General features: G+C 36.5%; 1 protein-coding gene across 5 annotated transcripts in view; it reads left to right on the plus strand.

Annotated features, from left to right (window-relative positions):
• The first annotated feature begins 1,190 nt into the window (after positions 1-1,190).
• The window catches only part of rad18 (RAD18 E3 ubiquitin protein ligase), a 77,286-nt gene continuing 53,573 nt past the window's right edge, over positions 1,191-24,903 (plus strand). For all 5 annotated transcript variants that reach the window (XM_051711287.1, XM_051711289.1, XM_051711288.1 and 2 more), the window contains exons 1-6: positions 1,191-1,366; positions 1,796-1,874; positions 1,977-2,038; positions 2,206-2,276; positions 18,748-19,088; positions 20,412-20,511. In XM_051711287.1, the coding sequence (XP_051567247.1) occupies positions 1,316-1,366; positions 1,796-1,874; positions 1,977-2,038; positions 2,206-2,276; positions 18,748-19,088; positions 20,412-20,511 (704 nt within the window). In that variant the 5' untranslated portion in view covers positions 1,191-1,315. The remainder of the gene's footprint in view (positions 1,367-1,795; positions 1,875-1,976; positions 2,039-2,205; positions 2,277-18,747; positions 19,089-20,411; positions 20,512-24,903) is intronic.

Here is a 24,903-nt window from a genome sequence, read left to right on the forward strand (position 1 = left end):
CACAGCTTGATCCAGGAGAACTGGCTAATTATAGACTGATTTCAAATCATTTTTACAGAGAAATGGTATATATGAAGAATTTCAGGATTTAGGCCCCTTCATAGTACAGAGACTTTACAAATGACTTGCTCTTATCACCCGATCACGGCTGTGCTCTTAGATCTTAATGCTGCCTTCGATCCCATAGATCATGACAGTCTCTTGGATAGGCTTGAGAATTATGTTTTATGTACTGCACTGTCTGAAGCAAGGGCTCAGGATGGAGTTCACCAAAATTACCTGCCATAAGCTTCCAGCTGGACTGCGATGCTTCTCACTGAATGATATTTGTATCATCTTGGTCAAAGGAGGGACAAGACTCTCTTAAAAAATTAACTACATAGAAAATGAATTAACTGCTAACAAAAGCCTTCATCGGCCAAAATCAAAAGACAATACATCTATGTGTATTTCCTCAGTTAATTCGGGATGACTTCAAGGACTTTAACACTAAAACTTATAGTTCATATAAAATCATTTTGTTTAACCATTGACCAACACTTACTTTGTTTACTAATTTTAACCACTAATAGTTCTAAATAACTATGGCACTGTATTCATTCATTTTCTGTTATAGCGTAATTTCCTTTGAAACAAAGTGTTGTTAAAAAGTGCTATACAAATAAAGATTGACTTGACAACTACACAAGTTGATCCTGAAATTCATTTTTACTCAGAATAACACTTAAATGGTTGTTGTTCTCCGTCTGGATTTTGGTAGTTTTTTACATTTGCGTCTCGAGACCAGAATACAGAAAATAGGCAATTAGAATTATCATGGCGCCGTCCCGTGGTTGCTCAGGAAACCTGTGGATAAACCAAGCCCACATTTCCTTTTTAGTGCATATGTGCCTTCCATTACAAAATAATAATACAAAAAACAAAAAACAAACAAACAAACAAAAAACCTACTACCTAGCTACTACTAATTAATTGTTTAAATGTAACAAATGAAAGAGCGATTCTAAAAATATGTTAATGTTAGGAGATTTAATATTCTTTTTTACTTTTTTTTAATTTTTATTTTATTTTATGGTTTTACAGTTCTAACAACAATGTCAGTAGTTATTTAGCCGAAACTTTACTGTGGTTTTTGTAAAGGTTGCGTTCACACAGACGTTGTAATTTCGACAGGAAGTGATGTAATTGTGGGACGTGTTTGGCGGCGAGCGGGAGTTTATTGTTAGATAGCTAGAAAGATAGATAGTTATTGTTTTTTATTTTTTGTGTCTATTTTTACATGTAAAGTTGGTAAAAATACAGCAGTTTGAATATAATGTCTCAACTAATTGAAGTGGACTTACCGCCGAACCTGTCATGTCTGAAAGTACGTACAGATTTTGACTTTTATTAATCATGTAGTTAAAACAGGATTATCCGCTCATTAGGGGTATCAACATGTATATATGTCTCGTGCGATTTTATAACTTGTGTGGTAATAGCATTGCATCAGTCTTTGCGCTAACAGGTCTCACGGAAAATGTTAATTCAGTTCAAAATCAATGCTTTTTCAACCATCAGTGCATTTTAATGTTAGTACAGTTGTTGTGTTCTTGTTATAACACCACGCCACATCAAGTCATGTTCATATTATATGATCCCTGCACGTCTGATGTTGATCAGAACGAACTGCAATGCATTACGTTTGTTTTATATGTCAAGAAGCATGCTGACGGGCTGCACAAAGATGTCAAGGCTTTGTAAATATTCCCAGGTTTGTTTTCAACTTAGATCTTTATTTCATGTCTGTCTTTAGAACATAGACACCCTGCTTCGGTGTCCTATCTGCTTTGAGTTTATCAACATCACCATGATGACTCAGTGCTCTCACAACTGTAAGTATGTCACACTAAAAATTTTAACAGTATGATGATTTTAAGGCAGAAATACACTCTGAACAAACTTTAAAGCCATAGCTTAATGTGTTGTTCCAACAGTTTGTTCCCTCTGCATACGGCAATTTCTCTCCTACAAGTTAGTGTGTCCTGTTTGCAACTTGGTAAGCATCTAAGCAATCAAAACATAACTGTCATACCATGCTACTAGCTTGTCATTATTGGTATTTTTTATTTATTTATTCTTTTTTGCTGTTATCTCAGTGCTTTAAGTTTATAGTTTTATTTTAAAATGCTTTTAGGCTTAGTTTAATTTGAATTTTCATTTCAGCCATCGACTGCACAAGACCTGAGGAACAACAGATTAATAGATGAGTTAGTTCAGAGCTTCCAAAATGCAAGGTAAATTTATGTTTTTGCTTTGGGACCCAGATTTGACATTGGACATCCAATCTCAACCCAACACATTAAAATAAAATGTAACCTGTAGCCTGGGTGGCAATTTCTTTTATCATGCATAGCTTTGTTTATGTTTTTCAATTATAAGAGCATGTATCAAGTGCGATTATTTCTGTTGTTGATGTCAACAAATATATAGATTGATAATCATCGGGCAAATTTTCTGATTATCGATGCGTGAAAAAGGCATAAATCCCAAGCCTATTGGCACCAAACATGTATGCTAAAGCCGCGGTTACACTTACACTTCAAACTCCATTCACTTCCATTTCTAACACAACCAAATGCAGGAGACCAGAAATGCAAGCTCATGAGAAGAAATTTTGCATTTCACTGTGGGTGAAAGCTCAGGTTTGGTGAACTCTGACCTGCAAATTCAGATGATGGGAGGATGTGTGACCAATAGAAGATTGAAATGTCACACACCTCTTAGCTCAACACAAAGAATATATATTTCAAATCTGCGTGTTTTTTTTTTTTTTTTGCTGAAAAGTGAGTAAATGGTATAATTGCACATTTTGAGGATAATATTTGTTATTTGTAAATTATTAATTAAAACCAGAAGCCCTCGAGTGTGATTTAATATCCTTTCATTTGCGGTATCAAAAATAATTTTGCATTATTTCTTTCTTTCTTTTTGTTTTCTTTTCTCCCCAATTTGCAATGCCCAATTCCCAATGCGCTCTTAAGTCCTCGTGGTGGCGTAGTGACTCGCCTGGTGGCGGAGGATGAATCTCAGTTGCCTCCTTGTCTGAGACTGTCAATCCGCACATCTTATCATGTGGCTTGTTGAGCGCGTTACCGTGGAGACACAGCGGGCATGGAGGCCCACGCTATTCTCCGAGGCATCCACGCACAACTCACCACGCGCCCCACCGAGAGCGAGAAATACACATTATAGCGACCGCAAGGAGGTTACCCCATGTGACTCTACCCTTCCTAGCAACCGGGCCAATTTGGTTGCTTAGGAAACCTGGCTGGAGTCACTCAGCACACCCTGGATTCGAACTCACGACTCCAGGGGTGGTAGTTAGTGTTAATACTCGCTGAGCTAACCAGGCCCACATTTAGCATTATTTCTAAGCCAAGTGTGACTGCGCTTAACCAGGGCTTCAGGCAAAATTAATAATTGTGCCAATAATTCAAAATTTAGTCACCATTGGTGACATTCAGGAACACTTTGTGTGTGCGCACTCTAAAGATGTAATCAAGTCACTTTTTCAGTGAGTCATACAGTGATTCAGCCGTCAGTGAGTTCACAGCTTACTAGTGACTTACCAGAACACCAGACATTTACAAAAAAAATAAAAAATTCTTGGTTATTATTGGTATTTTGGTAGCACAATAATACTGCATATGGGATTTCACTCAGTTTTGACTCTTGTAGCCTCTGTGTGTGGGCTGCCTAATATATATATTGTATAGTGTATATGCTGTATATATTAGGCTTGGGATCAATGCCTTTTTCACGCATCGATAACCAGAACATTTTCCCGATGATTATTGATGTATATCTGCATGGTTTCATATATAAATCACTTGTTGCACAATTGTCCTTGTCTCTTCATTCATATTTCTGGTAAAGTGTGAGCAGAAGGGTAACTTAAAGGGAGTTACAAACTGGACGCATATTGGCGGATGACATGACGCGTTCTAAAATTCTAAATTTTTTCTATGAAAGCAAGCACACGGGCGGCGCTCCACTACGACTCCGGGGGCTGCTCAAAATTCTGCAGCGCCATGGAGCGCAACTAGCATGGTTTTCCATTCAGTTTGACCCAAATAATTTTGGACATCGATTATTTACCCTAGCCATCACTGGAATATATATTGTGTATATGTATCTTTCATATAGCCTACACAATTTATTTTCAGGTATCTCTTTTTGTGGTTTGGCAGCTTGAATGAAATCTAATCAAGGCTACATACAGAGAAATTGCATAATAAATGTCACCATTTCAGATTTTTCGGTTTGCACCGTTACACCAGTACAAACACCTTTGTAACTTTTGTGTGTATGGTGACTATATGCGACATGGCGCTTGTCGTCCGGTGTGCGACCAGCTTCTGTATTTAGTACAGTAAATGTTATATCACCCTTTTGTGCACTCTCAAAGCTATTATGCCAGACTACAGAAACGGAAGGCCAACTGACAGTGAATTGAAAAGCACACAAAATTAGGCTTCTAATTTAAATGTTGGCTAATGTTAACATATCGATGCCTCAAAAACACAGAGAAAATAACGTGGCAATCAATAATCGATGTATCGATATTTTATAACATTCCTGGAGAAAGAGGGATTTTTTAACAATCGTCTTTTCTTCGGCTTTCTATCTTCTGAACAAACATCTAAATCGAGCACTTCTGTAACTAAATTGGGCAACTAAAAACATGACTTCTAAATGTTTCAGTTTTGGCAGTAATTTTTTTTTTGTTTGTCTGGAGCTCTGTGGCTTAACTTGAATTATGCTTTGTGCACCATTCTTGTAGAAATCTACACTTGCCGTTTCAGTGCTAAATTTGTACAGAAAGAGTGAAAGAATCATGAAAAGTCAGGTAGGCTGTAAACAACCATCCAATGACACTGTGTTACTCTAAATCCAATAATTTGTAGATTTAAGATCGTCTCACATTATTGTCAGTGACCTGAAGCATGGCAGGAAATCAGCCAATTTACTGGAATTAAGAGAAAATGTTTGTTTTATTGAATGATTTATACGCTACCATCTCGTGACAATCTTGAATGTTTGTTTCACTTTCCCTAACGTCCTAGTCTGCCGTGATATTGGGGATTTCCTTAAACAATTAAATGAGATTTTATTTTCAATATTCAAGTCCATATCGGTGACATTCTTTACCTGCTGCTGGACTCAAGTTCTCAGAGTATGATAACTTAGACATACAGTATTGCAAAGTCCTTCCTAAACCAAAGTAAACCGCATAGAAAGCAATTTTTTTTTAACATCAGTCTTGTCAGTGTTGTCTGCCTGGAATATGTCTCATATAGTTGATGTAGTTTCAGATGGGCTTCGGTCTGTAGAAGGAGGTGCCTTATGGGATAGAGTTTAATTTCCTGTTTACATCCAGAGATGATGTCAAAGGTGTCATCATTTAGGACAGAACTTTGAGGACAGTTATTGAGGCCATTAATATAGAGATAGCCTTCAATATTAGATATAACATTGCTGTCAATTTTAATGCAATTCTTTGGCCAGTATATCTTGGATAGAATGTTTTTATAAATTATCCTATTCAAACTTTTACATTAGGGCTGTCAATGTAACGGATTTCTGAAGTTAAAAACGTATAGTTTCATAAAGGATAGTTGAAAAAACAGTAAGCTGTGTTGCGAACTTACACATGTTAAGACCAACAGTTAAGGGCTCGTTTACATGACAACGTTTTCAATAAAAACGGAAAACTTTTTATGCGTTTTGGCTGTTCGTTTACATGACAACGGTGTTTTGGAGCCTGAAAACGCAAACTTTTGAAAACTGGTTTCACAGTGCACGTTTTTGAAAAGATGCCGTTATTGTCTCCATGTAAACATACAAAAACGCAAATATGTGAAAACGATGACGTCATGCACACGCGTATTACGTGTTCAGTCTATAGGCATGCACGCAAGTACTTCAAAACAATGCGCGAAACATTCAAAACTACAATGGCGGACTACAGGACAGTGTTTGTGCTGCTCAAGATTTTGAGTTTATTGACGCTTCTCCAGCAAAATAATTGTAGTAATAAAGCAACCTCATCGTCCATCCAGACAAAATTGCTCGATGCTTTCGCCATCTTCATTGTTTGTATTCACCGCTCTGTGGAAGAATGCTTATGTGCGCAGGTGCGTGGCGTTTCTTTACAAAGTGACATCGCGAACTACTGGCCTGGCATGCATAATACAGCGTTTTTAGTCGTTTTCGCGGATCCTTGTGAACGAGGATCGTTTTGACAACGTTGTCGTCTGAATGCGAAAATTTTAAAAAATGCAAAGGGAAAACTTTTCCGTTTTTAATACATTGTTGTCGTGTAAGCGTACCCTAAAATAGTGAAGACAGATGCAAAGATGCTTCCTATGTGAACAGCCCCCAAGTCTTCTTCAAACAGATTGATAAACTTTAGATTGCTATAGGCCAGTGATGGGCTTACAGTCAATGATATGGAAATGAATGTATTGAGTAGAGATGTGCTTGAGTAATCGAATAAGAATAAACGAGTACTCATTCTGCACCGACTATTAAAAACACTACTTGGATATCGCAAATTGATTTTCCTTTGCACATTTGCCTTCCATAGGCAACGCTGAATTAAACTGTACTTTCCCTCTGAATCGTTCACCAAATCTCGCAGTTACATCTGAAGGCCCAGGTATACTTCGATTTTGCATGCTCCGGATCGGCTCGTGCCTGGTCGACCGCATTGCTTTTGTGAGAATACTAATCTGAACGCGAGGGACTACGAACGCATTTGAGGCATGCCCACTACAACTTCTTTGTGATACTCTTTTAGTAGAGTCAATGACCGGCGCATGCGCCGACGATGCGCACAGACGATGTCCGCTTGCGCAAGTCTAGAAAATCTGGCTGCATGGACTGGATTATGATTAAATTTACATCACGCATACTGTTCACGGAGCATTCAGCAACACGGATGCACCAAGTATACTTTGGCCTTGAGTCCACTGGGGGGCACTCAGAATATGTGCCGTTGAGGTGTTGATTGAGAGACGATGGTGTGTGCTTTCAGGCAAATCCATGTATTTTGATTCTTATTGAATTCTACTCTATTGATATCTGGTTCTTGTTGGAGTCATGCATACCAATGGATGAGTTGATACTGCATTGTATTGTATTATGAAAACAAATACTTTAATTTTAACCACGGAGTACACCAGATGTTGGTAGGTATTGAAATGGACAAAATGTTCTACAGTAGGGACATATCAAACAAAAAGGTTGTTTTTGTCAGCTACCTTATAAAGAAATTTGCTTTGCTGTGCTTTCATGTGATTTAACATAAATCGGCATTATGCTTTTCATGCTCCATATTAGTCCTCCAATGTGTGGCCCCTAGCTTGCTTTATCAATATCACTATGGCCCTTTGATAAAAAAAAAGTGTTGCCCACCCCTGGTATAGACATTATTGTCTCTATTACTGAACATTTGTGCTGAAATTGATCCATCGACAATGGATAACCTTAATTAATCGAAATATTATTGAAGAATATTCTATCATTGATTATTCATTAACATTCCTAGTAGTGGTGTTCAGGGAATTTGAGGCTGATACTGATTTTCTTTAACACTAAGACCGGCCGATACCAATCATCATTTTTTTTTTTGTATATGCCCTTTGCCACTCTTTTGTTATATTCTACAGCTGCACCTATAAGTTTATGCCCCACACATTATAATTACATTAATTGTGAAGTGCTAACATTTATTTTAATTGAAAATGGATATGAATAGTTCTATTGTCGCTATTAATAAACCAGTAAACACCATGGTCCCGATTTACTGAGATCTAAAAAAACAGGTGATATTTTGCTTGTGCAATCTATGAAATTGCGTGTGCGTGTCGTGGCCGTTTTGCGGGTGATTTACTAAGAAGTATCGCGCAAATAACTAAACGTGCAAATATGATGGTCACACCCTCCAAAAGGAGGCTTTTACGTGTGGCACTTCAACCAAATGCAATTACAGTACAGTTCTCACTAAATATATTGAATAAAAATAACATTGTGGCATTTGTTTATTTATAGGATTGTATGAGATCATCATAAAATCCCTATTTAACAAGTGTAAGAGTAGTTGAAATGTTCATAATACACAAAGAAAATACAATATTATGTACATGTTAAGCCATCGCACCACTGATGTATACTTAAATGAAATCTCCAAACAACTATTATCTTGACCATGGTAAGGTCTTGACTATGGCGAAACGTGTTCGGCGTACAGGTGTGTATCGGCCTGCTTCGAGTACTGGAAAGAACCGCCACTTAAAATATTTCACAATATTTCGGCAGTTAAAAACAATGTTTAAAACATTAAATTACTATACAATTTGGCCATAAATTGTTAGTAGGCTTATGATGTTATCAGTTATGATATTGAGTTTTAAAATAATTGAATAAAACATTTTTCATGAATATTCAATTTCAAATTAATGTGTGTCAATAAAGGGTGTTATCTGTTCTCAAAGTCTCCTTTTTGTCACAGTGACAGAATGATGCACAGTGCAAATCAGATTAATACTTGCCTTTTATTCGTATTAATTTGCTCTCGTAGTTTCTGATTCTGAAATGACTTTTAGGCTTGATAAATCACTTTGCGGGTGCAATTGTATTAATTAGCATTTAGAATTCGCCATATATTATGCGCATTTGGAGGCACGCCTCTAAATTGCATATTTATTTCAGGGAAACACACAAAAATTGCCATCTGAATAGCCATTACTATTTTGCGCATCTGAAAGACACAATCTTTAAAAGACTACGATAGTAGATCAGCTCGGACCTTTTTTTAAGCATGCTATCAAGTTTGCACATATTTTTATACATGCAATCTTTTAGTAAATTGGTGCCCATGAGAACTTCACACACAGCAAAGATGTGTTCAAAAATAAGAAAGATACAGCATATCCATTACAAGCTCAAACTGCTCCAATGAGAAATCATTGGTATCTGTGACATGTTTACTGCCTTTGGGGTATTGTAATAATACAAATTGCTAGTTATTAAAGCAGCGTTTTTTGCTGTTATTAGTGATATTGTGACAAACATATAAATCTGATTTAAATTGGTACGAGCGACTGATGAGTTATTAAGGACACCTGGAGAGTGCACTTGGAGGGAGTGAAACTAAAAGCATGTGTGATTGTTCAAACTGTCTCTATTGCTTCACACAACGTCTGATTGTCAATTCATCTGATTTAAAATTGGCACCTCAGTATTCATACACATGTAATTCTTACACATTTTTAAAACAAATTGGCATATTCATCTGAATTACAGCATTTCTGAAAGTTTAAATTCGTGAATGCTTAGAATTGCCAGCAACTCAAATCATTGTCATGATTTAAGGGTTCAGCAAGTGCTCATTCATTAGAGTGGTAGTATGTTTGATTCTCTCTGTGCTGCAAAAAAGATTGGCCCTGAATCTAGGACGATTTAGATCGGTGGCCAATCGATCGGTGCACCTCCAATCCCTAGAAAGAGTACTCGACTAAAAAATTATATATATATATATATATATATTCAATGCTTTACTCATCTACCACAATTCGATTTTTGAATGATCTTTCTTTTATCAGTCAGAATACTGTGTAATTAATTCAATAAAAAAAAATAATAATAATTATCAGTTGACAGCCCTGATATAAGTTATGGTCTCATTGAGTGCAATTAGACTTTAATTAGTTGTTTCCAGTCTGAATATCGACCTTTCTAAAAGCTTCTGCGGTTACAAGCTCCCTGTGCTCCACTCTTCCTTCTCTTGCTGTCTTGGAAGATCATTGAGCTTCCAAAGAAATCCAAGTTTTGTCTTTTCCTGAAACTTCACATTACTGTCTTTTTTTTTTTTTTGCCTGCTATAGTGGTCCTCTTTAAGATGTTGACCACAATATCACTTTCAGATCATGAGGTGTGGATTGTCGTGTATCATTTTCAGCAGCTGTCACATAAGTTACTGCAGTACATAAAGCGTTCTTTTTATATCGGATTGTTTTCTTAAATTTATTTAAATCCAAAATTATATACTCTTCATTCATGGCTTTTCTTATAAAACCTTTCTAAACTGCAGTTTCATCACTTTGCCCTGTTTTCGCATCTGAAATGTGGTGGTGGTTATGTAACACTTTTGATTCACTACAGCAATATATTTTCACATGTGTTTTGTTTACCTTACTAGCTTCACGTGAGTGCTTTATTGATTGAAAGTAGACTGGGTTTTCTGTGGTCTGTGAGAGGGTCCAGGAGGGTTTTTAGGGGCCTGAATGGGTTGCTAGTTATGCCTGTTACAGTTCATAAAAAAAAATATATATATATTACTGAAGACTGAAAAATTTGACCATTTGAAATGTATTAGTTAAAGGGGTCATATTATTTTTCCCATGAGGTCCACTATAATGTTAGTTAAGATTGTTGGCATCAAAACAGTTTTCATTTAGTTTTTCATGACCATTTTCACCCTCTGTGTGACCCTTAAAAAAAAATGGCAAATCTTTTGCTGCTGTGTTTGTAACTTATGTAAATGCACTCTTCAAATGTGAAATGAGCAATGACCTACAGATTATACAATAATAAGTGGCTCTTTTTCTTTGTTTTACTCCCCTTTCGATAATTTTCCGAAAATTTAATCAAGAGTGTGATCGAGTGAAACCTTGTTTGCAATGTTTAATGTTAAAGCTACACTGTGTAACTTTTGGCCCTTGGTTAAAGCATAAAACAGCATGTTACTTGCGGAGAAACACTTTACTTCAGTTGTGATTTGGCACTGCTCTTGTAGCGGATGAATCTCATGGTTTGAGCGAGGACTTGGAGATTACCTGCAGAGCGGAGTCATGACAAGCTATTTTCATGTTGACGTTGTTATTCGCTTAAACATTTATAACCGAAATTACTTTTAAGAAAGTAAACAACACTCTTAATTATATTTTAATATTTATTCTAATAGTTGTTTTATCCAATACACAATACACATTAATGTTTGTATTGTACTACATCTATCAATTTAAGAGGTGAAACTTGTGAAATGGCTGATATGAATTCAGTTGAAGGCACTATATTTTTATATTTCAATCTACAGCCTCAGTGGAGGATGCGAGTAAACCTTAATACTACAATAGTAGTAGGTCTATGCATTGCAAACAATAACATTGTAAAATAAAAGCTAGGCTGTAAATGTTAGGAGAAGATCCACTATCAAATCTGTTAAAGAAAAGATTCAATTCGTGAGAGACAGAGAGGCATGATTGAAGTCCCCAGAGATAAGATGGAGAGACTGTGGATATAATGTCTGCATCCTAGCTGTGACAGAATGTATGAGATCACAAGTGACATTCACATTCGCCGAGGGCAGAATATACACCGATATCACGATAACATATGAAAATTCTCTCAGCAGATAATATGGCCTCATACCGACTGCTAGCAGTTCAATGTCCTTAGTGCACAATTTCTATTTAATAGTAATGTGCCCAGGGTTGCACCATCGCTTATTAACATACAACATCAGTCCTCCTCCTTTTCTCTTACCCGTCTCCTTAGAAACCCTGTCCGCCCTCACCGGTTGGAAGCCATCAAGTGTAACAAGTGGATCTGAAGTCCGTTCGTTCAACCACGTCTCTGTAAAACGCACAAAGCTACACTCCTGGTACTCCGTCTGTGTTCTGGTTAGTGCCGTTAACTCCTCCATCTTGTTTCCGTGTGAGCGTACATTCCCCATAATAATCGCAGGTAAGAATGGTTTATACCGTCTTCTCCTTGTACGCCGTTTTACTCCAGCTCTGCAGCCCCATCTCCTTCTCAACACCGTGGGGATCTCAGCATTCACATCCGGGAGAATCGCTGTGTGCCGCAATGCTAATAGTTTTTCCCTGGAGTAGATAATGGAGCCTTGGTTGAGTGCTCTCGACACAGTCCCGGTAGTTCCAATTAAAAATGCCTAAATAAAAACAATCTTCACCCAATGCTTCTTAATGCTTGTGTACTTAGGTCCAAGTGCAAAACAAAACAAACTCAAAAAACAATAAAAAGAGTAGAAAGAATAAAAAGAGTAAAAAAGATTCGGAGCTGCTGCACACGTGCGGTGCCATAACATGAAAATAATTCACAGAAATATGCACAATTCAATAAAAATGTTTAATCTCTTATTTGGAAGTAAAGTTACAGCAGAGAGTTGGTTATATGTTAAACAAATTAATAAGCAGTACATCACTGTGCTATGAAATCGGTACATTAAAAACAACTTGAGATGAGCATACATTTATGGGGATCTGTTTAAAGGAAAAAAAATGGCAAGTGTCTCTACACTGATGTATTGCTCAAAAAATACTTTATTGGCTGACACTTGCTTGCAATGTTTAGACCATCAGGTCTTAATATTTTATTAAATAATCTTTGAGATAAAAAAGAAAACAGCGACACGCACATACTTCGAGAAACACACTTTGAGAATCTCGAAACTGCAGCAATGTTATAAAATACTTAGAAGTCATGGATATTAGTCAACATGTAAAAGAACCTTCACCGGAAAAAAAACGAAACTTGTAAACCAGAGATGGAAACTCGAGTCTTAAGTCACAAAAGAAATGACTTGCGACTCGACTCTGACTCGTAAACAATTGACTTGACTTTAGGGCTGCAACTAACGATTATTTTGATAATCGATTAATCTAACGATTATTAGAACGATTATTCAACTATTCGGCAGTTATTACAACGATTATTTATTACCTCTTAACCGATTATTCAGCTTGTGTCCCGACTTAAGGTTGTATTAAACATGCTTACTAACAATAAAGAGGACAAAATCATCTTGTAAAAATACCTCTAAATGACATTCACTGAATTAAAGGGAAAAAATACGTTTTATTAAGTTTAATGCAAAAAATCCTGTTATCAAGTGTTTTTGTCTTTTTTTCCCATTTAAAATTGTCTAAAAATCCTTAGATACATTTACTTGAGAAGCAACATATACGATATTTAGACTTGCTTTAAGAGAATGTATCTTAAATATAAGTGTATTTTGTATATAAGTGTATTTTTTCACTTGGTTGTACTTCTGTGAGTGCAGTAAAGACAAAATGTACTTATATTCAAGATCTATTCTCTAAAAGCAGGTCTAAATATCTTATATGCTGTTGCTCAGGTGTATGCGTCGTCTTTTTTTTTTTTTTTAAAAGGATTTTTAGATATTTTAAAATATTTTTATTTTTAATATTATATTCAACATTCTCAATTTTTTTTTCTTCTGCAGTATAGCTGCTAAAGAATATGTACATTGTTTTAAAGGAGTGTGCATCAGCCGGGTTCAGTTTCAATCTCTCCCCCTTAGATCGGGACGTTCGCGCCACTCAGAAGAGGCGCTGACCACACAGAGAAATGCCAATTTCGGATTTTGTAGATTTGACATGATCTGCTTCCATATTATTTGAACTTTAATAAAGCTATAATGCATTAAATATAACTGCTTTTAAGATGTAATGCCGGGGTGTTTCCTTTAAAGACGCTCGACACATAAGTTCTGCTTCAAATTTAACGAAAATTTTTGTCTACAATTTTTTTTTATTGTCAACGTTGTTGATAACGTCGACTAATTGTTTCAGCCCTACTTGACTTGGACCCTAAATCATAGACTCGTGAAAAACACAAGTCATTTTGCTACTGTTTTTCCCACTGGTGCAACTACAGAGTTGTCCAACTCTCCCTCTCTCTTTCTCTCTCCGTTTATGTGCTGCCGTTTTCTGTTAAGCGATATCAAATGACATAAGGCCCAAACATACTCTATGCAAGAACGTGAATGCAGATGCACTTTGCTACGCAAGCTCGATTTCATGCGTCGTTGCATTGTGAAATGTGTCAGTGTTCAATTTATAACACAACGCAAGTACGTGCTGCATTCTCAGCATTGCCGCAAGGGCCGCTAGATTGGATTTTCTTCTTTCAGTCAACAACTGTCATGACAGATTCAGGCAGCAATTTGAGTTTAATCTTTTCTAAAAATATATATGACTTTTGTTCCCAGTCCATTCAAACGAACTTGTTTTTTTTTCCCTTGTCTCTCCCCACTCCTTAACTATCGACTCATCTACCACATCTGGGCTGCATCCGAAAACGTAGGCAGCTGACTTGCTGCCTAATCAGTTAATGGCTTAACTGACAGCTGTTTTGAATTAATGGAACTCTTAAAGAAACTGGTCTCCGAACAGTTTGAAAAGCACCTTATTTTCATCCTGCCTCCGTAAACAGCCTCCGAAGGCAGTGTTAAACAGCGCTATCCGCTGTCCGGAACAATGGACAAAGCAGCCTGAGTGCAGAGCAGCTGCGCTTACTTGTCTCGCGGACAGGTCTCGAGCTCTCAACCTCACAGCTCACCACAGCACTGCGAAGACCATTGAGAAGCACGGTGCAAGTCACGGAAACATTTGAATTCGGCACAGAATTCTCTGGTGCAAACCTCTTGGTGAACAAACATTAAACGGCCCAACAAAACAGCATTGACGCTGAGATAACACCGTGACATGCACAGACATACAGTAAATTAGCAGACTTTTCACATATCACCACCGTTATCATGAATTTACTATAGTAACACTAACTGTATTGACTATAGTATTTTAGGCTGAAATGTATTCATAATAAATATTATATTACTACTATAGCTCTATTAAATTTATAATAGGCTACATTAAGTGAGGAAATATTATAAATTTTTGTTACAACTGTGGCAGTTTATACTTTTTTTTTTTTTTTTTTTGGCAGAAAAGGTCTTAAGCAACTTGCTTCAAGCAAGAAGACAGAAAGACCGGCAAATGCAAAAAACTAGAGTAAACATCGGTAACGGCAAGGCATCTACATCTTCATTAGTTTAGAGCAAAGTAGCTATCTACGTCTTCATTAGTTTAGTGCAAAGTAGCTTGGCACAGCGGTTTTTGTGGATTTTGTGTAAACAATGACGTTGGTCGCTTGGAAATAAAACGAGTTCTTCAATACAGTATTCATGGACATGATAAATTTGATCATCAAAAACAGTTCTAATCTTTCTTTTACCATGACACCTGTATCGCTAGATAATTGAGGTTTATTTTACACTAAGCAGTTCTCTAATAAAGGTAATAACTGTCTTTAGAAATAACATGAAACATAGGCAGTCTCCAAAGATTATTGATATGAGGGACAGTAATAATCTGTACTTAACTGTAGAAGCATGTTCACTTGATTTCTGATGTTTGTTTTTAGGCAAAGCAGTTATATTATAGGAGCAATAAATAACTTCGGAAATGACCTCAAACGTTGACATTGTCCAGATGCAAATGATATTCCAAAGCTGACGGGGGCAGCAGAGACTATCATGCTCATCCACGTTGAAAGATGGAAGTATAGCGTTTAACACTGTAACACAGGTACTTAAGGTACACGAAGAAGAGCAATGCTAATGCTAGCTAGAGAACTACTGAATGCCCCTATAAACTAACCAGCTACAGATAAAGAACTATTGACAAAAAAAAAAAATATATAAAAATAATAAAAAATAAAAAAAATCCTAAGACTTGACTTGTGACCAAAGACTTGAGACTTGACTTAGACTTGGCCTTGAAAGACTTGAGACTTGACTTAGACTCCACCTCAAAGACTTCAGACTTGACTTGGATCTCACGGACTTGTGAAAATGTCTGTTATAAACACATCACAATCGGTATACATTCGATTAATTAAAGCATAATAACCCTACCAGAAAACATACCAATGCACTACAGCAGGTAAACAACTTAACCAAACAGTTAAAAACTGTTAAAAATCCATGAGGAGAGTGATTTCAGGAGGAGAGTGAACAGCTATTGCACTCGCTTGCTGCTTTCTCTGACACTCGCGCCAGTAGCGCCACTGCCGGACCTTCTTTCTGAGCTTACGGACATCATGTAAACATGCAAGGACGAATGACGTATGCCTGTGATTTTGTGCCAAATCCGTCCCGACTGCTCTAAATAAAAATCTCTATTGTAAACTTGCCTTAGTGAATCGGGGTAAGGCAAAAACATGGTTTGGAAGATGGATTGTTGGTGTACTCTCTCATTAATTAAATTTTGTATATTTCTAATCTTACATAGTGTAGCTTTAAGCTAATGATTTTATTAAAGCGAATAGAATAATTATTACACTGAAAACCCTAATAAGTTCAATGCACTCATTTGATTGAGTTAACCTGTTCCCTCAATTCCATTGAGTAATGGAGTCTCCCAAAACTTGAGTATTTAACTCTGTTAACTTGGTGTCCATATAGAATGAACTTAACTATACAAGTTGAGTTAACTAGATGCATGTAGACATAACTCAGATTTACTATAACATTTTTTTTTCTACTGTTAATAATTTTAATTGAATTGATTCCATTTTAGATCAAACAATAGCACAGCTCAAATAAAGATGATAACTGATTCTAGGTCAGCTATTAAATAATTCTCTTCTGAAATGCATATATGCCTGTACTTAAGACAAGGAGAACTGTGATAATGTTAACATGGTCCAACTTGACCAAATGGGACACTGATCAACCTAATGGTGATATCACACGAAACAACTATTTGCAACAAAACAACACAAATAATACTACAAAAGAGCTGAAACCTCTATGAATTCTATATAACAACTATTTAAAAGCCCCCATGTGTTCCCTTTGAGTAAGGAAACATAATTAAATAATTCAAGCACAAGGGATTGTGGGTATTCCCATCGCCTCAATTTTGTCCTCAAAATTTTGAGTTAACACTTAAAAGTCTATGGATTTTTTTAACTTAAATATTTGAGTTTTGAGCCCTAAACTTGACATTTTAAGTGATACCTAGTTAAGACAACTTTATATTTTAAGTAAAGACAACTTTTAGGGTTTACCGTGGTCAGATTTGTTACTTAGGATTTATGGCAGTTGTCTCTGTATATTTAAGCTTGAATAAGATTTTTTTTCTTTTAACATAACATTACCTTAATGAGTGAAAGTATTTTTACTTAGTATTTTTAATTCTTTCTACTACCAATCAAAAGTACTCTCAGCACGGTTTAACACATTTCCCCACATTTAAATCCATTCTGTTTTTTTTTTCCTGATCAGTGCAGAAAACGTGCAACTAGTATGCAAATTCCTGCGTCTGAATGTCTGCTTGAGATTGATATCACAACAATGGATCCTAAATCAGCTTGTTTGATATCTCATTTGATATTTCATTTGTTTTATTGAATTTAATCTGTATTGGCATTCAATTTACTCTCCACTGACCCCATTGCAAATAACCTACAAACACATATTTGTTTATTCATTAAAGGGCCAGTTTTCTTGTTTTAAAATATAAATCCATGTTTTTCACAACATCAGTCACTGTCCCATCCTATAAATAGAGCTTTTCTCCTGCACATGTACTCCTTTGAAGATCCGGCATCTTATTTTTTTAGCTTAACAGGAGGGTGGGGGTTGACGTAAGCCCTTTATTGATGTATTTTCTCTCCTTTTTTCTTAGGAAATGGGGATAAGATGCAATTTTATTTCCTTTAACAGTGGCCTATTTGTGATTCTCAGATAGGTCTTTTATCACTCTTTGAATGTTATATAATGTAGACCAAAATTAGCCGCCTGGACACTGCTACTTTAAAACAGATGGTGACACCCATTTCCTTTTTTTTTTCTTCTTAAGTATGATGTTTTGTGTGCCTATGCGTGGGCTTGCTTTAGCATTCACTCAAAAGGCAAATAAAAGAAGGTTTCAGTATGGAAAGTAGTGTTTTCACACCTCATTGACTCCGCTTTATGACTGTATAATGGCCTCACAGCTGCTTGCTGTGCTTGTTGGCTTTCCACATTTCCAAGATTGTAATACGGACAGGTGCCTACTTTCACTCTCTTCTTCTCCATTTATTTCACTTTTTTTTTTACGCTCCCCCTACATTTTTATTTATTTATTTTTTTATTTTTTTATTTTTTTTTATCATTATTTCATCTCCCACTCTCCCTCAGTAGGGAAGCTGAGATATTTGAACGCTTCCATGCTACCAAAAAAAACACTTTTTTTTTGACAAATTGTCACCTCAGTATGACTCAGAAACATTGCACACCTGCACTTTACAAAGCTGCATCAGTCACTTTTTTTATGGAGCTCATTTTTGCTGCCAGTATTGCTGCTATACTTATTGCTGTTACACTACAAAATAGTTTACAGTTTACAGCTCATGTCCTGTGTATTTATTGTCTTGTGTATCTATTGTTCTGTCCTGTGTATCTATTGTTCTGTTCTGTGTATTTATTGTCCTGCACTCGTCTCACACTGTTGTCTATTGCACTTTATGTAGTCTTGTGTTCTGGTCTGTGTTGCACCATGGTCCTGGAGAAATGACATTTCGTTCCAATGTATACAAGCTATTTAGAGGAATGACAATATAAACCCACTTGACTTGACCTCAGTTATTCAAACAACTTTGTTTTCTTGTCCTTGGCCCAGTTTATACTCTGGTTTCAAAATGTTTTACGTAACTGATGTTGGTAGCTCTGTTCCAAAGCCTAGTGAGATGCCTCACTGCCTACATTAGCAGCTCACTAGGTTTTGAAACAAAGTTTGATTGTATGCCCCTCACATTTTTTGGGATTCACAGATTTTATTATTTTGTTTGAATTACCAACTCAACATTTCTTTCTCATCTCTCCAGGCAACAGCTGTGTCAGGCAAATTTTGAATCACCCCCCATTTCCCCTGAAAACCCAGCTATGATGGTCAAAGGCAAAGCAGCGAGACAAAAGGTCTTAAAAAAGGAAGCAACCACCCTCAGCCAATTTTTCCAGAAAAGGGCCCCCGTGATGACTCTGTCAGGGGCCCAAACAGATCTTCAGCGTAACTTCTCCGTCAAAGAAGAACCTATGGAGGTGCAATTTCAGCAGCCCAACAGCCTCCAGCAGGAAATTGGAGAGGATACGACAGGAATGGTGAAAGAAGAGAAGATGAATGTAGCAGTTTTTCCCTCCACATCACAAAATAATGCAGGAATAAAAGGTGATGTGTGCTTCATAGTTGGCTATTCTGTTTGTGCTGTTATATATATATATTTTTTTTTTTTTATGTTGGATAACATTTTTTATTCAATTTTGATTAAACAGATATGTTTGGTACATGCCAAACATAGGAGATATGAAACATTTTGTTTTACTAATAGTGGCTGCAAGCACCGCTCACATTTTCTCTAGAAAATGTACAAATTTAGTCTATTAAAGGGTTAGTCCACCCAAAAATGAAAACTCTGTCATTATTTACTCACTCTTATGCCATCCCAGGTGTGTATGACTTTCTCTCTTTTGCAGAACACATTTGAAGAAAAATAGAAAAATATCTTAGCTCAGTAGGTCCTTAAAATGCAAGTGGATGGTGATCTGACTTTTGAAGCTCCAAAAAGAACAGATATTCAGCATAAATGTCATCGTTACGACTCCAGCCATTCAATTAATGTCTTCTAAAGCGATACGATCACTTTTGATGTGAAAAAGATCAATATTTAAGTACTTTTTAACTATAAACCATTGCTTCCGCGTTGGCATGTGAGACGCGCGAGAACTGACGCACGTGTGACACATGGAAGAGCAGCGCTGTTTACAACGGAGTAGGAGGAACGCTGTGCAGAAGCTTCGTTGGTTTTGGTTTAGATCTGTATTTGTATTTGATTGTTTACTCACAATAGTGCATTTGTGTGCTTATCCTGGAGGTCTCAACCGAAAGTAGAACGTGAGATTACGTCCATAACATGCCAACACGAATACATCACACGAGAAACTGCGTGAACTCAGCGCACTCGTGAAGCTTACTAAGCAATGGTTTATAGTTAAAATGTACTTAAATATTGATCTTTTTCACACCAAAAGTAATCGTATTGCTTTAGAAGACATTAATTCAACTGCTGGAGTCGTATGGATGACGTTTATGCTGACTGTCTGTGATGTTTGGAGCTTCAAATGTCTGATTACCTTCCACTTGAATTTTAAGGACCTACTTAGCTAAGATTTTTGTCTATTTTATTCAAATGTGTTCTGCAGAAGAAAGAAAGTTATACACACCTGTGATAACATGAGGGTGAGTAAATGATGAGAGAAATGTTTTCTTCTCAGTAGGTATATTACTCTGTTTTGACAGTTTTTCAGACCCATTCAAGTTCATGTTTGAACACATCTGAAATTGAAATAATTCATTTTCAAGTCGACAGATTTTGCACTAGTCAGATTGATTGACTGTTCAACTGCTCTTGCATTCTAGAGCAATAATGTTATTTTTAGATTGTGTTGTATTTGTGTTTTGGTGAATTTGTGTGTGTGTTGTTTTCCATTGCAGTTGAGTGTCCTGTCTGTGGAGTGGGTGTGTCCGAGCAGCACATTAATAAACATCTAGACACGTGCTTGAACCGAGACGATAAGAAGGAGGGATTGAGAAGGTATAGAGAAAATGACTTCCATGCTGTAAATGTATCCTGTAATTCAAAACCACTATGTAGAGTTTGATGCAGCACATTGTCTATTACATTACACTGACCGCAAGATGTATTTACAGTGACAGTGATTATTACCTTGAGAAAGGATGCCACTAATTAAAAGGGTCATGACATGAGGAATCAAATTTTCCTTGATCTTTTGACATATAAGGGGTTATTGTACTAGAAAAACATACTGTAAGTTTCAGAACTGAAAACTTCCTCCTTAATAGAAAAAGAGCATTTATTTAAACCAGGCTCTAGAAACGGCCCATTAGGAATTAGTGGAACTTGTGATGTGGAGATTGTCATTTTCAGACCGAAAGCCAGAGACTGGGTGGAAAATTATTATATATGACTAAATTATAACTGTTGTGGTGCAAAAACTATACTAACATTATAAGTGGACCTCAGGGAAGATAATAAAATTATAAAAAAGGGCATGTCATGACCCCTTTAAAATTAGTCCATTATTAATTAAAATCAGAACCTTTTGTAATCATTAATCATGCTTCTCTTAGATTTCAATTCCATGCAATTAAGTAATATCACATGAGCAAGAGTACTGTTCTAGTGAATATCACAGGGTTCCCATGGTCTTGGAAAACCTGGAAATGTCAGGGAATTTTAAAGTTTTTTATTTAGGCCAGGAAATTTCAAGAAAGTTAACAAAATTTTAAAAGTCATTGAAGTTGCTATAGTGAATACAAAATTTTCTGGTTGCGCTCTGCTCTGAAAAATGTCATCACCTACAGTTGCAATCAAAATTATTCAACCCCCCTGACCAGCAATACATTCTGGTGATGTGAATAAAACACATCAACTAAAACCTCAGTAAACAGTCAAATTAAGTTTTTAATACACATTTGAGTGATTTTGAGGACAAAGAGTTCAGTTTACCCAAATTTTAAAATAAAAAAATAACTAATTCTCTCCACAAATGTCATGTCAAAAATATTCAACCCCCAAAGTCAATCATTTGTGGAGCATCCTTTATCCTTAATAACAGTAAATAAATGTTTCAGGTAAGTGTTCTCAGGCTTCGGACACATCTGTATTAGAATTTTTACACATTTCTCATTCTTTGGTTTCTGTGCTGCCACTGCTTCCTTGAAATCCCAACGAAGGTTTGCAATGGGATTTTAATGGTGGACTGAAAGGGCCATTTAAGGACATTCCACAACCTATCCCTGAACCAGATTTTGGACAACTTGGATGTATCCTTGGTGTTATTGTCTTGCTGGAAAGTCCAGTGTTCACCGAACTTCAATTTACACACTGAAGGCATCACATTTTTCATGCTAAAATGGCCTGATACCTGAAAGAATCCATGGTGTCAGTCGCATAGTCAGGATAGCCGTTTCCTGCAGCCACAAAACACCCCCATAACGGGACTGACCCACCTCCATGCTTGACTGTGGGGATGATGTCGTTCTTGTCATCACCTTGTCATCTTACTCCAGACGTACTGCTGACCCATGGGACTAAAACTCATTTTCAGTTTAGTGTCATAAAACCTTCTTCCAGGACTCCACAGGTCCTTCCTAATTGAATTAGGAATGTTCTTGAATATTCAGTCAGCTATTAGTTATTAAACAATTATTTGTGTAGCCTTACATATTTAAGAAACAGCTACATGCAATAGGGGTTGAATAATTATTTTATTTAAAAAAAAAATCCTGCTATTTAGAAATATTAGGTTATATATTCACACTATGACTTTTTTAATGTGTCACTCAACTGATATAGATGTAAAGTTTAAAATTCTGGGTCATCAGAAAAGCTTACCTTTTGTAAATCCTTACTGTCTTGGGGGTGGGGTTGAATAATTTCGATTGCAACTGTAAATATTGCTCTTGGTTGGGAGCTTTTGCTGAGTAGAGCTTGCTTGCAATGTCCGATTTGTGAGCAAATTCTTGTTTTGAGTAGGTTCTTTTCAGTTAACTGATTGAAATGGTTCACAAATTGGTCTGAATTATTTATTAGCAAATTGGTCTAAATCAGAATGATTTTCAAAATTGGTTTCCACAAATCACAAACAATTGAAAGAGTTATAGAAATTCACTGGTTCAGTGTACCCTGAAATCAGTACGGCTGTGATTTGGCTAAAGGTAGTCACAGCCATGCTTATATTCAGTGCAACAGTGTGATGTTGCTTTTATTTTATTCATTAAACTCTTTCACAAACACACACAACCTTACTCAAGTATCTGCTGAGAAACAGCCCAAGCTACCATTACTATTTTGAAAATGAAATGTTGGATTTAGCAGTGGGGGCTTGTGTGATCTTTGGAACTATTAAAAGGCATGAGCTATTAGAGACAAAAACCTTAAAAAATGTCTTGAGATGTGATGACTGTGGTATAAGCGGAACAATTCATTCTGGACCGTCGTTGCCATGTTACCACCTCTGGATGTGCATTAATTTTCAATTCTAATATGGTTTGTAGTCAATTATTCCTTACATAACTGACATATCAGGAACAATATGACCAGCTATTTTGTTTATTTTTGCTCTACCAAGTGAAATAGCTCTAAAAGATACAGAAACAGGATCAAACGTTGGAATTCTATGTAGTCAACCTGTTGAGGTAGGACAATGGGACTAATACAAACAGTGAAATATTCCAGTATTTTTGGAATGCTGCTAGTCCGGTCAAATCAGTGGACCAGCACTAACTGTTGTATTATATATTTGAATATAATTTTTGTTAAAAGTAGATTGTGCTTTGTTTTTGCTGCGATTTGTGACAAGCTCAGCTTTCTTAATCCTGTTTGTTTTTCTACCTATTCAGAGACCTTTGACAACCCTGTTTATGCATTGTTTTGGCCACTCTTGCCCGAGTTAGTTGGATGAACTTTACCAGAAGAACGTATTGCGAAATTACTTTGCTGAATGGATAGTTTATGAACTTGTTCTGCAGTGAATAATTATGGCCTCTTGAAAGAAGTTGAGTTCTTGTTGTTGAAGAATTGATTGATTGACTATCAAATAACTTTCCCTATAGATTACAGCTTGTCTTCTCTCTCCTCCTCACTTAAAGGAATAGTTCATCAAAAAATGCATGACCAAACTGCGAAAATGTTCACCAAACCTGCATGACTTTAAAAAAACACTGTGAAACATAATAATAATGTCCTCCATTCTTTTCCATATAATGAAAGTGAATGAGGACAGGGGCTGTCAAGTTCCCAAATGGCAAAAATGAAAGAAAGCAAAAATAATGGCATTAAAGTGTTCCACATGACTATTGTATTACATTGAAAGTCCTTTGAAGCCATTCAGTAGTTTGTGAAGAACAGACCGAAACTGAAGTCACTATCATGGAAAATCTTGATGCACTGACTCTCCTGGGGAATTCGTGAGAGAAGTACAGTATGCACGAACAAATCGTTCTTTTGAGTTGGATCTTTTAAATTAATCACTTCATTCAGTTAACAAAATCTAAATGATTTTTTACGAATCGGACTGATCCGATTCTTGAGTTCAACACTGATTTGATCCAATTGCAGCAGTTAATAGCCCACCAGCGTGTAAGATTATCAGTGAATAAAAACTTGGATTTCTGTCTGTTCCTAGCATACAAGCAGTTAGATCACTTTTATGGTACTTTTATGTTGCTTGTTTGCTACTTTGAAACTTGACAGCTGTAGTCCACATTCAGTTTTTTGGAATGGAGAAAAAGAAATGGTCAGGATATTTTTTTAAAATAATTAATTCACACAGGTTTGGAACATGAGGGTCACAAATTGACTGATTTTTCATTTCTGGGTGAATTATTCCTTTAAAGCCACCCTTGTTTCTGCTAGAACTCACCTAAAGGGGCATTCTGAAGGGTTGGCATTTGTGTCTGAGTTTGATTGACAGACTGGGTGAGTTCATTTGCTGGACACCTCGAGGATAGACTGATGAATGAGGGTGTGTCAATGCTCCCGTGGCCTGAAGCACATCCTGCTATACTGCAGTTGCCCTGCTAAAGAGATGAATAAGGGGTTTCACCTTTTCTTGCTTAGCACTCTGTTATGTGGAAGAGCATTGGCTGTTATACTTGAAGTATTGAAGTGTTTAAATCAATAGTCTATTTTCAGTCATGTTGTCCTGGTTTACTGAAATGTTGTGAAGTTCCATTCTGTCGGATAGCTGAGTTAGGAAGCAAAATGGTGTATCTCTTAAAACTGTGGAATCACATGACTTCACGCTAACTTAAAGGTTAATTTACATGGTCTGTGACAACCAACCCACATTCCTCAGCAAAATGTGGTTTTAATCCCTGTTGACGTGCTTGACCACTACAGCTATTTAATTGTACTGCCTGAAGGCTACTGTATCCAACAACAACAACAACAAAAAAGTCC

The sequence above is a fragment of the Myxocyprinus asiaticus genome, chromosome 12 (assembly GCF_019703515.2).
Source record: "Myxocyprinus asiaticus isolate MX2 ecotype Aquarium Trade chromosome 12, UBuf_Myxa_2, whole genome shotgun sequence".
Classification (NCBI taxonomy): domain Eukaryota; kingdom Metazoa; phylum Chordata; class Actinopteri; order Cypriniformes; family Catostomidae; genus Myxocyprinus; species Myxocyprinus asiaticus.